At 41.9% G+C, this 15,871-nt stretch overlaps 1 protein-coding gene across 1 annotated transcript in view; it reads left to right on the top strand.

The window, feature by feature from the left end:
- The first annotated feature begins 7,250 nt into the window (after nt 1–7,250).
- Nucleotides 7,251–15,871, top strand: part of COL14A1 (collagen type XIV alpha 1 chain) — a 176,873-nt gene continuing 168,252 nt past the window's right edge. The window contains exons 1-2 of the mRNA XM_074943899.1: nt 7,251–7,268; nt 11,563–11,673. Coding sequence (XP_074800000.1) covers nt 11,589–11,673 — 85 coding nt within the window. The 5' untranslated portion in view covers nt 7,251–7,268; nt 11,563–11,588. The remainder of the gene's footprint in view (nt 7,269–11,562; nt 11,674–15,871) is intronic.

Below are 15,871 nucleotides of genomic sequence, written 5' to 3'. Positions count from 1 at the left end.
TATACAGAGAATGTATTGGCATCGCTCCCAGTTCCCACAAGCTTTCATTTTTAAAGGAAAAAAGTTATGGGCCTGATCTACTGAGTATAAGGCCTGATCTAAAGCTCACTTAAACCAGGGGAAAGACACCCATTGACTTCAGTGGGCTTAAGATCAGGTCTATAATATTTACTAACCATGAGTAGTCCCTCTGAAGTCAGTAGAACTGCTAGAGGTAGCAAATAACATCACATGTAATTGTTAGTGCTTTTGGGGTCAGGCCTTCAGTCTTTGTAAAATAATAATGCGTTTTCTACAGGCCACCTCACAGAATTTGACGGATTTCTCCTAAAGGGATCACCGCCTCTAATCACAGATCCCAGGGACAGGAAGCTACTTCCTTATGGTGTAACAGCCTTTCTGTTTGGCCTCCCTCTATTCTCTAGCATCAGAGTTCCCTTAAATGCTGTAATGCAATTCACTTTTTTGCCTGAGCCTGTCCAATAAACCCCGTGCATGTGTGGAGCAGAATCTAGTGTTGCTAGGAGCAGCATTTACTCCATTGGTCTGTGTTGCCTGCTAACCCAGGCACCATTTAATGGGGATATGAAACATTCCTGGACTTCAGGGAATGAAGAGGAAAAAATTATCATGGAGGAACTGCTCCCCTCTTTCCATCCTCCTTGGCTCATCTCCACTCAGTTTTGCTCCTATCCTTTGCCTAGGCACAGGGGCAGCATCAAACACCATACATCAGCAGTAACACTTGAGTTGCCACATCATCATGCTGGCTTTTATTTCTCTGTATCACTTGTCCTTACCTCATCATATGTAATAAACTCCAAATGAATAAATCCAGCAGTCCTGTCACTCACAAAGTACTGATGGTGACAAAGACATCTGAAAGTCATTACGTGAAATTAAGTGATTCATCGGAGAAACATCTCAACCAATAATAGGACAGAGTTGGACTAGCCAGTCACTTTCTAGCTAAAACACTCTCACATGTAAAAAGCCACATCAGCAAAGATGACAGAAGAGAAACAGCTGTTACACAGTGAAAAGCATTAGAAAAATTATTCCTCCAGAAAAATAATTACCCCTGAAAGTAAGTCCTTTGATTATGCTTCTAAGTCCTAAAATAACTGAAAAATGCTTAGCAGCTACAGAGGAGACACTTAAATTGTATGCAAGGCCAATAGATCAAATATGGTATATCACAATTATGTTTTTTAATAGAATTTTTGCTATTGATTTGAGATGGGTTAAATTAAATCACTTATGTGCTGTAAAAATAGATTTTGAAAGCATCCTCAAGTCTCTGAGCAAACAACTTCATAAATAATGTCATTATCACAAGTGATTAAAGACTGATCTTGGCAAACCCACTTCAGAAGAGTGCTGGTGGGAACTATCATGCTTCTTAATCAGAATTTCAAAATTTTAAGGTAGATGTAATGCGCTGTAACTTAATTTCAAACGTTAGCTTTCTCTTTGTGTGTATTCTGTTCTCTTGATACAAAATTAAAATCCCAGGAATGTTAATTGGAGTCATGCAATTAGGCCTAGTTTTGCAAACCTTAGTAAAACTCCCTGGGCAAGATTTTTAAAAGTGACTAGTGATTTTTTTGATGTGTTGACTTTTGGGGGCTCATCTTGAGATACCGTAAAGGGGGCTGTTTTTTTTAGCAGGAGGGTGCTCAACACTTTCTAAAAATTAGGCCCTCTTTAAGGCCTCCCAAGATAGGAGCACAAAAATCACTAGTCACTTGGCTTCTCTCACTACAGTAAAGGCCCAGTTTATTTCAAACTGTTTGCAATTTTTTTGAAATACAAAATAAACAAGTTCCAAAATGAACATCACAGCCAATTAACATATTATTTTTAATCTGTGGATCAGGGAGACTGAGAGAAATAAAAAAGCCCACATTTTAAAAAGTGGTGAGTCTATAATTATGCAAATCCTCTCTCCCACCCCTGAGTTTATCTAGTAGTTGGCTTCCGTTCTGACTGGCTTCAATTGAATACTATTTCCATGTACACAATACTTGGCTCAGTTTTACAATTAGCTTTTCAGTCATGTTCATTCTTAATCAAAACCTTTCCACGCTTCCATGATTATTCCATCCTTTATGATCCTTCTACATTGGCACTTTGGGTGGGATCCATGAAGGGACTTAGGTTTTGCAACACTGAATGTCACAATGCCTAACTTTTAGAGGCCTAGAAAATCACAGGAACAACACCGCAATCCATAAAGCCTGAGCCAGGCACCTAGGATCCCTTTACAATGAATAGGGAAAGATAGGGGCTAAGAGTGAACCACAAAAGCCAGCATCCAAGGTAGGGAGCCACCTAAAGATCCAGTGGAAGATGATGATGAGGGGCATGTGCTAAGCCCCCACCCCTCTCCCAGAGATAGGCGCCTAATCCTGCTTAGAGATGCACAAATGGGAACCTGCTACCCAAAGTCAAGCAGGTTAGGTGGCTAAGGAGTTTCTTGTGGGACTCAGTGCCTACCTCATTCCACACAACAGCTAGAGGAGGAAGTGGTGGTGGTGCCGCCCACCTTAACTTTTAGCCCAGTGGTTAGAGCACTCAGACCCAGGGATGTGGGACACCCAGTTTCAATTTCCCCCTTCTCTGCCAGAGTGGGAGAAAGGCCCCTGCTCAAAGCCTCCCACCTCTCAGGGAACATGCCGTAACTGCCGAGCTATCAGGTATTCTGACTGGGGGGCTGCCTCAATCTGTCCTGTCAAAGCTGTTCCACTTTGGACAAATAATGAAAGTCATTGGACTAGGAGGACTGCACCCTAGTGTCCTGGGTGCGTGTCATGCTGTCTGGAGTGAGTTATGACCATGATGCCAACCGCAGGGAAACTGTCAAGAAGTAGGGCACAGACCCCCGCCCCCCGAAACTAGTGGTATGTTCTAAAATTAGATCTCACCAACACAGTCACAAATGTGAACTCCTAACACACTATATCAGTCTTACCCTGGAGTCACGGACAGTCCTCCTGGACATTCCAGTCTATCTTGCCACCCAGGCAGGTTGGACATAGTGATAGGTAATTGCTGTACACCCAAGATCACAAAATATTGAGGTTGCTTCCAGTCCTAAGAGACCAGTCACTTGCCCCAGGTTAATCTGTATCTTAGATCTTACATGAAAGACAACACTTGTAGCCAGTCCTATAGTAAACTTTCTAAGGTTTTATTAACTAAGAAAAGAAATGAGCATTATTACAAGGTTAACGCAGGCAAACATATGCATGCTAATCAGTTACAGTCTATAGTTTTTAAAAGGTAACAGAGTCGTAGTAATCTGTCAGCTCTGAATATCTCTTAGGACTACGCAGGTTGACCTTGGGGACCTCTGCTTTGGGTCTGCGAGAAGCCCAAACAGCAAAAAAGATGAGAAATTTTCTTGTCAGCTATTTTAAATGCCTTCTTCCAGAATTCAAGCTGATGAGATAAGCCCTTTTGCACACAGCCTCTTCATGGGCATAAGGGAGCAATTATTAAAGTTTTTGTACGGCCCATTTAGTTTTGATAGGCCTTCTTCATCGGCAGGAGACAATCACTCCTGACTGGGCTCCCAGTTTCAGAGGAAACACTGTTTACAATTACAAAACAAAAACTTACAATTTCTTTATCACATGGGCCATTGTGGGACATCACAATACAAAAACTTTAATAATTGCTCCCTTATGCCCATGAAGAGGCTGTGTGCAAAAGGGCTTATCTCATCAGCTTGAATTCTGGAAGAAGGAATTTAACATAGCTGACAAGAAAATTTGTCATCTTTTTTGCTGTTTGGGCTTCTTGTAGACCCAAAGCAGAGATCCTCAGGGTCAACCTGTGTTAGCCCTAAGAGATATTCAGAGCTGACAGATTATTATGACTCTGCAGGAATTTTTACTCTGAAAACTTAGGCACCAAGTGAGTTTAGGTGCCTACAGGGTTCATTGGGAGTTTTATGGATTGCAGTGAGGCCAAAGCCTGGGGTTTAGGTGCTGAAGGATCTTTGTGGATCCCAACCTTTGTTCATTGTGTGGACCCATTTCTAACTCTGGTTTTTAAAAACTCCCATATATTTTGTATGATCCATACCGTCCAAGCGAAGCGTGTTCAAAGAATAGCTTTGAAATAATGGGCTAGATCGTCAGCTGGTGTAAATTGGTATTGCTCTGCTCCTTTGAAATCAATGAAGCTTGGCCAATTTACACAAGCTGAAGATGAAGACCTAGGGTCCAATCCTACTCTCATTAAAACTCCCATTGACTTCAGTGGAAGCAAGTTTGGACCTCAGTGTAAACAGGTTGTTTGCGTCAATAGTGACAGTCAATTAAGAATTTTGTTCACATGTCAACAGTGGACATGTTTACATGCATTTGCATATAGGGTAGGCACGCTATGGCCCAATACTTGTTTTATTTTCAAAGGGTTTTACAAAACCTAAAATGAAGAGAAATTTTCAGTAAAAGCAGTTTTTAAATAGTGTAAATGCTCAACTAGTTCTAGAAACCCAAACAGCCAGCTCTGTTGTGACTCTGCTATTCTGTGGTGTTTCACTGACCAAGCATGGTGAAGTGTAAACAATGAACACTAATTCTGAAAAACAAATAAAAAGAGAAGGGGGGGGCCTTGGTTTTAATTGCACGTACAGGGGTGTAAATCAGGAAGAGAGATTATTATAAATAAAGCCAATGGAGTTATGCAATAAAAAACCTGTGTGAGGTCAGAAGCAGATCCATCCTTTTTAACGTGGTAGTGTTCCTTTAAAATAGATGCTTTGTACACACGGAAGGGATTTTTTAAAAACTATTTCTGCTGTAGATAGGTGGCTTACAATTGAAGTGTAGATTTGTTCACTGGCTGTTTCAATGTTTAGTCATTGGTATGATGGGTGACATTTGCTCTCATGGCTACTTAGTACAGGAACCTGGCTGGATCCAGCCACATGGTGGTGCTCATGCATTTTGCCTGCTACCAGATATTTTTATTTAATTTAATTTATTTATTTATTAAAGAGAGCCAGACTCTGCTCCTTGAAGTGCCTTCAAATGAGCTCCAACTTCATTATGGACTGCACAAGAAGCTGCAACCAAGCATAAACTGGGTTGATTTCTCTCACCACCTTTACAAAGGCTTCAGGGATCTATTACTAGATCGGCCCATCTCCCTCCCCTTCTCCTGTATACTTCCCCCCCCCGCTGCACAAGTAATTTAGTGGCTGAAGTTATGATATTCTTTGGGACAATGACTGCAACCCAGGGCACTGTCACATTATTGCTTTAGAGGGCTCACATAATGCAGGGGGCTTTTTTCCTCAAGTGGCACAAAGTGTTAGCTATTGCACGTCCCACAATGTAGCAGAATACAAAGAAATGACCATAATGGATAGAAGTCTATATGGGATATAATAGAAAGTCTAAGGGTATAACAAGAATAAAATCCCCACATTTTGGTATTTTCCCTTTGAATATTTTTAACATTTGCTGTGCAATATGATTTTGAAAGGGAGTGAATTAAAGAACTCCCCTCTGAAGCAATTATAGCTCAGAGAAAATATTCCTGCCCATAAAATGACTTGTGAATGAGTCTGCAGGACCAATCCTGGGGCCATAGACAGACCATGACTAAGGTGTTCAGGAGGCCTATTTGCCAAGTGGCTTGTCTAGATCTGAATTATAACATGTGCCAAGACCATTTGGATTCCAAATAGTACAGGAAACTTATTGTATTATGAATGATGTATTAGGGCACCTCAAGTCTTGATTAGGCATCTTTTAAAATTATTATTTAAATCTACAGGAGTAACTTTGGGGGAAGGAAATTGTAAATTGAAAGGAAACAAAACACAAAGGAAGAGGCATCATATAATTGACACAAGGAAAACTACAGTACCTGGGAAAAAATAGCATTGCTTGAGCTCCACCCCAAAAAGGTACTTTTAATGCCATTCCCCCAACAGCATCTAATGTTTCCTTTAAATTAAAAGGCTAAATTCCCTTCAGTTCAGATTTCCAGTATACACCTGGAATTGCACCAGTCCAAGGATTCATTCTCTGAAATCCTGAGTTGGAGCTGGCTGGGGAGGGGTTGGCTGGATATCAGTGACTCTTCAGGCCCCCCCCCCCCCCCTTTTTCCTCTTCCTTCCACCTTCTGCTTTATAATTGGCTCCCTTGTTTCTCTACCCTTTCTTCTTATCAGATCATGCTGTGAAGGAACGAGCAGCTGGAGGGTGGAAAGAAACTTTTAGAGGCAGAGTAACACCCACATTAAAGAGGGAAAGAAGGAGTGTATATTAGCAAAGGGTGATTTCTCTCAGGCAAAGCTACACTTCCTCGCCAAGCAACTAAACCACTCATGACTACAAAGGTCTGTTTGATTTTATTTTGTCACACTTTTTTTACATTTGCGGGGGGAGGTAGTTTAAAAGCTGATGACTCTTGTACAATACCTAGGGTAACAACCCGAGTTGTTACTGATCATGATAATTATCTGCCACCTCCAAAATTCAGCCTTTTGTTGGCCATAAGCAAAGGAGAAGCAGGAAAGAGTCAGTGATGGGTGGTGGATGTGATTGATTGATGGCTTGCCAGCCAGGAGAGGAAGCTGTAGGCGAGTGGCGCGGGGAAGCCTTAGGTGAAAGGGGGCTGAAATGGAAAAGAAAAATCCATAGAATCTTCTGCAAAACGTGGCATCCCGTATCAGTGTCTCTGGCTCTCCCTGGGCTTCACTTCCTCGCCGGCCGGGTGCACCAGCTCCCCGGGGCTGACCGGCACGACACAGACTTTACTGTCCCTCGTCCCCCCACGCCCGGGTTTTGTGACTTGTCCGCCTGTGCGTGCGCTCGCAGTTCCTCGCCGGGGTTCGCCTGTAATCGAGGGGCGTCTCCTCGGTCTCCGGAGGGCGGTGATAGGAGATCAGAGGCTTTGCCAGGGCCCCCCCCCGCCCGCTCCTTTGCCGAGCTCCGCACAGGGAGGAAACACACGCCCGCCCTCGGTGCCGTTTTCCATCGTGCCGGAGCTCTGCAGAGAGGAGTTTGCACCCCGGGGCCACCCATTCCACGGGGATCCGCAGCCCCGCCCGGGGGCGGCTGCTGCGGGACTGCCTAGCCTCCGCAGAGACGCCCCCTCCCTATAGGTTTGCCAAGAACACCTCCCCAGAGGGGTGACACGTGAAGCGAGTCAGCCCGCAGACACCCGGCCGGGTTGCGCTGGGGGGCAGGCCGGAAACAGAGAACACCAAAGCCATGTGAGCGCCCCGGCAGGAGCCAGGAGTAAGGGGCTTGCTCCACTCGCCGCTCCGGGGCGCAGTTACTTTTCCCGAGCCCTTGGCTTCGCCTTTAGTCGGCCCTCAGCAGTAACAAGGATCCGGCCTGTGCGCTGGGGGCAACGTGAGCAGAGAAATCCGCGTTGTGTGTGGATTGATGCTGGGTTGCATTATTTCCCAATAATAATCCCTGGTCTATGCAGGCTACTGAAATCACCCTTTAGCTTCCCGGTACCTGTTCATTTCGGAGTGGGCCTGATCCCACCTGCCACACATTTCACAGTCCGGTTTTTAGGTAGGAGCTGGTACTTTATTATCCTCCAGTTATTTGCTGAGTGCTGACAGCATGCCCATTGCTGTCTAAATCACAGAGCAGACTGTGTCCCTGGCTTGAGGCGCTTACAGTGTAAGGGCTTGTCTGAACACAGTTCTAGTACAGCTTTAACAACCGCCTAGGTGGTGAAGCACTGGAATGGGTTCCCTAAGGAGGTGGTGGAATCTCCATCCTTAGAGGTTTTTAAGGCCTGGCTTGACAAAGCCTTGGCTGGGATGATTTAGTTGGTGTTGGTCCTGCTTTGGGCAGGGGATTGGACTAGATGACCTCCTGAGGTCTCTTCCAACCCTGATATTCTATGATTTTAGTGTGGACACTGCTATGCTGGCATAGAGGTGCTTATATTGGTACAGAATGGAAATTATATCCATATAGGAACCTGTATACCTGCATCCACACCCGAGGGGGTTGTACTGCTTTAACTAAGAACATAAGAACCTAAGAATGGCCATACTGGGTCAGACCAAAGGTCCATCCAGCCCAGTATCCTGTCTGCTGACAGTGGCCAATGCCAGGTGTCCCAGAGGGAGTGAACCAACAGGTAATGATCAAATGATCTCTCTCCTGCCATCCATCTCGACCCTCTGACAAACAGAGGCTAGGGACACCATTCTTTACTTACCCTGGCTAATAGCCATTAATGAACTTAACCTCCATGAATTTATCTAGTTCTCTTTTAAACCCTGTTATAGTCCTAGCCTTCACAACCTCCTCAGGCAAGGAGTTCCACAGGTTGACTGTGCACTGTGTAAAGAAGAACGTCCTTTTATTTGTTTTAAAGCTGCTGCCCATTAATTTCATTTGGTGGCCCCTAGTTCTTATATTATGGGAACAAGTAAATAACTTTTCCTTATTCACTTTCTCCACATCACTCATGATTTTATATATCTCTATCATATCCCCCTTTAGTCTCCTCTTTTCCAAGTTGAAAAGTCCTAGCCTCTTTAATCTCTCCTCATATGGGACCTGTTCCAACCCCCTAATCATTTTAGTTGCCCTTCTCTGAACCTTTTCTAATGTCAGTATATCTTTTTTGAGATGAGGAGACCACATCTGTACACAGTATTCAAGATGTGGGTGTACCATGGATTTATATAAGGGCAATAAGATATTCTCTGTCCTATTCTCTATCCCTTTTTAAATGATTCCTAACATCCTGTTTGCTTTTTTGACTGCCGCTGCGCACTGCATGGACGTCTTCAGAGAACTATCCACAATGACTCCAAGATCTCTTTCCTGATTAGTTGTAGCTAAATTAGCCCCCATCATATCGTATGTATAGTTGGGGTTATTTTTTCCAATGTGCATTACTTTACATTTATCCACATTAAATTTCATTTGCCATTTTGTTGCCCAGTCACTTAGTTTTGTGAGATCTTTTTGAAGTTCTTCATGGTTTGCTTTGGTCTTAACTATCTTGAGCAGTTTAGTATCGTCTGCAAACTTTGCCACCTCACTGTTTACCTCTTTCTCCAGATCATTTATGAATAAGTTGAATAGGATTGGTCCTAGAACTGACCCTTGGGAAACACCACTAGTTACCCCTCTCCATTCTGAAAATTTACCATTTATTCCTACCCTTTGTTCCCTGTCTTTTAACCAGTTCTCAATCCATGAAAGGATCTTCCCTCTTATCCCATGACAACTTAATTTACTTAAGAGCCTTTGGTGAGGGACCTTGTCAAAGGCTTTCTGGAAATCTAAGTACACTATGTCCACTGGATCCCCCTTGTCAACATTTTGTTGACTCCTTCAAAGAACTCTAATAGATTAGTAAAACATGATTTCCATTTACAGTAACCAGGTTGACTTTTGCCCAACAATTTATGTTCTTCTACGTATCTGACAATTCCATTCTTTACTATTGTTTCAACTAATTTGCCCAGTACTGACGTTAGACTGTATCTGTTTCTAAACCGATATAGTTAATGCAGTACAAAAACTGTCATGCTGCCCTAATGGTATGACCTTGCAAAGGCTATCAGGCATAGCGTTCACTAGCCACAATCCCTTTTGAAGAAAGTGTTTGCAAGATTGGGATATATGAAGAGGACAAATCAAAGCTCTGAAACTTGTCTAGACTAGAGGTTTTGGTCCTAGTCTAACTAAAGTTAATTGATTGCCAATGAAATAACATGGTGGTCCAAAATTAATTAGATAAGTTTATATAGAACAGGTTCACCAATGGCTAGTAGCCAAGATGATTAGGGATGCAACCCCATGCTCTGGGTGTCCCTAAGTCTCCAACTGACAGAAGTTGGGACTGGATGACGGGATGGATCACTCAATAGTTGCTCTGTTCTGGTCATTCCCTTTAAAGCACCTGTCATTGGCAACTGTCAGAAGACCGACTATTGGGTTAGATAGACCATTGATCTGACCCAGGGTGGCTATTCTTATGTTCTTAGGTGTTGGCAAAAGGGAGGGAGTTAGGTAATGAAGAAGAGTGGTAAAGAATGAGATCAAAGGTAGGCCACAGTACAACTGTGAGGGTGAGGAGCTTTAATGTGAAAGGGAGTTAACTAAGAGAGTCGAAGAGGGGAGTGACCCACTCAGTACAGGTCACCAGGAAGTTTGTGTTTGTTTGTGGGGTTTTTTTATTGGTGGTACTATGGGGAGATTGTAGAGGAGTGAGGTGGGAAGCAGAGAGGAGGAAGTTGCAAAGCAGAACATATATACCAAAGTTGTTTCTAAATCTGTGCCTTTATACATGTTTGATAAACAATTAAATATAATCAAGAATTTGCTATTTTTTATTTATGAGAGGGGTTACAATTATTCAACAATTGTAATAGTATAAATTGTATATGGGCCAAGTTCAGATGATGAATTCATATTGTTTCTTAAGTGTATTTCAAAGCAAGTCTCTTCTAACCATGACAACACTTTAAAATAAAAAGTGACTGTACAAAAATGGTCTATTCCCAGTGTGTATTCTGAGCCATATCTGCTTGCTTTAGTGACAAAATGATCTTTTACCCCAATTATCAGATACTTGAGTGATAAAAGTGGTATTAAAAACTTCAGTAGAAGAGAATTGGCTCAGTGGCTTCTCCAGGGCTATGGGAGAGTAGAGCTGGATTGTGACTCCTCGGCAGAATTGTTAACTAAATTGACTATGCAATTTTTACCCCCTTACTAGAAGAGCACACGTCAGTTAAACAGTAAATGCACTGATAAATGGGTTCCTGGCTGAGTTTGCAGGTCTGGCAATTAGGAAAATCCATCTATTTACTTATAAACTGTGCACATTTGTGAAGCCATTATAGACCATAAACCTGTTACCCCATGATCCTATTGTTAAAGGAATCACTTTCAGAGGAGTGGATGCAAAGCAGATATTAAATTGTAATTATTACTGTATTTGTGGTCATAGAATCCTTCTTTCAGATGCCTTGATACTCTGTCTGGGCAGCATTGGTCCATATTACATGGCCTGACATTCACAGGGATGCTCAGTTAGGACACCATTGTGTGTGTGTGTGTGTGTGTCTCTTTCTCTCTCTCTTTTTTTTTAAAGCTCATTTTGGAACAAGAGAGGTTTTATTTTGTCATTATAGCAGTTTCTGTTCCCAGCACTCTCCCTGTCTGCTCCACAAAGGACATGAAGCAGATTTCCAAAGGGATTCAGCACCTGAAATTGGGGCACTTTTGAAAAAATTGTCCTCAGCTTTTAACTTCATAGGCTCCAACCCTTTTCCTGACAAGGTTTGGAGATTGGCTGTTGCTTTGTCAGAATGCAACTTTGGAGAGTGAAATAAATGCTCAAATAATTCCTCAGCCTTTCCCAAGGAAAAGTGCTTTAGTTACTAACCAGAGTTTGTGGGTGAAATCCTGGTCCCATTTGAAGTCAATGGCAAAACTCTAATTGATATGATGGAACCATGACTTGACCCTTGATTTTTCATTTAAGTGAATGTTCTAGGTTTACAGGCTTGATAAATATTTCTGTTCTGTATGTTTTCAGACTTGCTGATACTACGTGTATCCAGGATGAAGGTTTGTCGATACAAGATACACAGCTGGTTCCTCTTGGCTTTTTTGGCAGTTCATCTCATCAGTCATGTTCAGGGTCAAGGTAATTGATATATAAGACAGCAGTGCTTTTTCATTAGATCACTCTGATGTGCAGAAGTGGGTTTCCCCTTTTACATATGCAATAGTGTTTTCCCTTTGCTAAGGGGATAGTACAGCATTATTGACACCAATGGGAGTTTTGCCGTGACTTCAAAGGGAACATCATCGGGGTCTAGCTCTTCCTGACTCATTTTCACACGTTCTCTGAACTGAAGTGTCTTAGGAGGAAGCTTGCTCTTATTTATCTGTATAGTTAAAATGTCTGAAAATGGGTTATAGGAAAAAACTTCATTCTGTTTACTTAAATGTAGCTATAAAATATTGATGTTACTACTTTCTAAGCAAATGCATTTGCGGGGGAATGATCATTCTGCAGTGGGACACTGAACTTGCATGGAATACATATTGCTGCTTTGTTGGAACTGTAGCTAATACCATCATTACATTATATAGGGTGGCACGAGGCCCTGCTGCCCTGGGCTGCCAAGTGTCATGATTGTTCATGCACCCCTTTTTGTTTGCATTGTGTCTATATCTTATGTATTACTATTTAAAAATATACTGTTGGTATTGCTAAGCTTAAAAATGATCCTATGTGGTCTTGACAGTGGTCTCAAGTCTGTCCTAGTGTGTTTTCCTTCCAAACCAACCTTTGCTTTGAAAGCACGAAAGAATAGGACCAATTCTGCTCTTGGCTATGCTCATGCAACCCCCTTGACTTCAGTTGAGGTTGCACAGGCATAACAGAGTGGAATTTGTCCCTCTCTTTCCCACTGAAAGGAGTGTTGTGTTGTATGTTTATGCATGAAAACAGTCAGTGGATAGGCAGAGGTGCCTAGGTTTTCTATCTCCAGAGGATAGTTACAAGCAGAAATGGCTCTGGGGTCACAGGAAGAGCATGCTTAACAGATGCATATACTGCTACTGACATTGCTCAATCTGCAAATGGTCTTTGATGCTGGCTGACTGCTTGGGGGCAGGAGCCGCGGAAGAGCCCTAAATCTGGGGGGGCTACAGGCACCCAAACCATGCCCCCGCCCTTGTGCTGCCCTTTCTCTCCAAGCCCCTGACCTCGCACTGTCCCTTTTCCTCAAGCCTTCCACCCCCCCCCCCCCGCCCACTCACTCCTCTTCACCCTCTTTCCCCAGTTGCTTACCCTTACGGCCATTAAAAAGTGGGAGAGCCATGGCCCCCTAGCCCCTCCCATTCCGGTGCTTCTGCTTGGGGGGACCATGCCCCCTTCGGGCTATGGAACATCATTAGGTGCACTAACCAAACTTCCCAGAATGTGGGGAATGTTAGCTGTAGTATTTATTGTAGAGGAAGGGGGTTCACTGTGCCTTCCTACTACCTCTGTGCACCTATTCTAAACAGAAATTTAGCCTCCAAATGCTTGTGACTTAATGAGTCGAAGTGAAGCACATGATTATACATGTGTCTGTATATCTTACACTTGATTCATATGTGACATTCAGCTCAGGACTCCCAGAACTGTAAGCCATTGTGTTACTCTTCTGCCTCAGCAAGTTGAGAGCTTTGCTGCTGCTAAGATGTGTGTCAGCTCCCTGACACTCCAGCCTCTCTGCATTGCCAACAACTCCTCGGGACTCTGCCAGTCTAAACCTTGCCTGCAGGCAACCATCAGTGAACCCCAGTTCCTCCCGAGACATCTCTCTGCAGTGTCCAGTCCCTCTCACTGGGCACTCACAGAACTTATTAAGTTCACAGCCTTCCAAGAGACAGTGCACACACCAGGCTGTTAGCTTAGCTGAAGACTCACACTTCATTTTAATATAACTACACTTAGATACCATAGATACTTTATAGTAAAACTAAAAATAAGTTTATTAACAAAGAACAGAGATTTAAGTGATACTGAACAAGAGAAAAAGAGACCAATTTGGTTACAAACAAAATAAAACATACTATCTAGTGACTAAAACTTAATTTTAGCTAGTTAAAATTTTTGCCTATGCAGTTTGCTTATTTACTTAAAGTTAACAGCATCTCTAGCCTTTCTGGCCAGGGGATCCAACTTTCTCAGGATCACAAGGTGCTTTTTCCCCATGTCCCCTAAGCAGTGGATAACTAAAATGTCATTTTGCTCCCCTTATGTTACCCAAAGTCCATTGTCACTGCCTCAAGAGCCAGGAAGGCTTTCTAGTGTGCAGATTCTGTCCCCAGAGCGATTGCTAAACTGTCTTCTCCCCTCACTTGTTAACTTGATGGCTTTGTTTACCGTATATGTAAATGTACGTTTATTGTCCTCTGCCTGCAGTCAAGTCAGTCAGACAAATAAATCCACATTCTTTAGTCTAGCACATGCTGGGTTTATGCACTGCCTCCCAAACACATTTTAAGAACATATCTCCAGCACACACATGTAACTCTTTGTACACAACTCATCCATCCATCACACAATGATTTTCGGGACCAGTGTGTCACCAGTTTTTATAGGACACCACACTTGATTACACTTTTTTTTAATAGTGTGGTAATATTGTATACAATCAGTTGATTCAATTGCTTATTCTTGAGGGGTCCAGACCCCCTGTTCTCCCTGTGGGGTGTCTGGACCTGATTGTCACTACATATGGTTCAGATTTTCAAAACTGTTTTGGGGATTCAGACACATCTAAAAGTAAACTCAGTGGAAGGTATGTTTAAATCCCCTAAATTGCTTTGAAAATCAAACATTTTAAATGAGGTTAGTTTGTTTGTTTTTTAAATCAGTCATATGTTAGCAGTGGACATAAATTGCACACTAAAATCAAATGCAGGTCTCAGAAAATGTAGGCCGCACCATCATATTATTGAATAATGGAGTATATGGATCCGTAGCCTGTGGAGTATGAGTTGAGAATATTCTTTTGCTATGTTTAAAGTAGTAACATGTCCTCTGAATCCCTCCTTTTGGCCTTTGTTGACAAAGTTTTTCCTTTTTCCCTTTGCAATAAACAATTTACTTCCTCCTCCTTGTAACAGCTGGCTAACTATAAATGATATAGTATGTTTGAGTGATTAAAGAAATAACACATTGTAACAAGGTGCAGGAAGAATAGGGGTTAGTTCCATCTTGCACAAGCGCTTTGGGGAAGAACTGTAAATTGATTCCTTAGGAGAAAGAGAGAATATGTTTGGGAAGGTCTAGTTTCACATTTGAGGTTTTATTCCAATCCTGTGATCCCTTTTCCACACATTAATTTATATTACTTTCTAGTTATGAATGTTATCCTTTGAGAAACAGACCCTGCTGAGTGAGATTGTTTTCTGCTGAGTCATTCCACTATCTTGCTCATGAATTATCCAATTATTATTATTTTGTTGGTCACTGATAACTTAAAATGTAACTTTCAGATTTTAATGTTTTAATCCTTTTCATTTGTTGAGCTCCCAGTTTGATGTGATGCATTTACTAGCTGCCTTCCAAATCCTTTATTATCCTTCTGCTTTCACTCAATATTTTAATTACTCCCTCACATTTAGTTTGGAATTTTTTTTTCTTGCTCAACAGATAAAGTTACTTTAAAAATATTGGAGCTTCTTGTCCAGTCTATTAAAATAATGAAAAATTTACTCCCAGCAAAACAACACTGGCTAATAAACCATCACAACTAAGGAAAATATGTCTGCTCTCATTAGAGTTCCCATTTATCCGTTCAATAATTGGGGTGTTAATTTAAGAATTAGCTTTTACATGTACAAGATGGTGATTGTACTTCATGTTGTGAGAATTTCCATATGCTGCTAATGTATATGCTAGATAATTTTGGTGGAATATTAATTTGTTCAATTTAATCAATTTTTTTTATTTTTATAACAATATAAAATTAGATTCTAGAAAGTGCAACTAGTATTGCCAGCTTTACACAGTTTGACAGCTATGTACTTGAGAATTTTTGTTCTCCTTTTAGGATACTGAGTATTTGGAAAAAGCTTTGTTTTCCTGTTTGTCCGCAAGAATAATGTATTTGGAGCACTAACAAAAATAGCTAACTTCTATGTAGCTGCATAAACCAAGGCCTTGAACTTGTCTTTAGTCTCTTTTTGGGTGATTGCTTGAATGTTGCTGATGGCCATTCATTTGCTCATTCCTGTAAAACCCCTTAACAAGCTCTCACTACTGATTTTTATCAGTTAACGGATTCAGTTTGGATTCATTTTTTTTTCTTTCTGCAAGAAGTGAAATTTTGTTCCAC

The sequence above is a fragment of the Natator depressus genome, chromosome 2 (assembly GCF_965152275.1).
Source record: "Natator depressus isolate rNatDep1 chromosome 2, rNatDep2.hap1, whole genome shotgun sequence".
Classification (NCBI taxonomy): domain Eukaryota; kingdom Metazoa; phylum Chordata; order Testudines; family Cheloniidae; genus Natator; species Natator depressus.
This window is presented reverse-complemented; position numbering and strand designations above follow the sequence as displayed.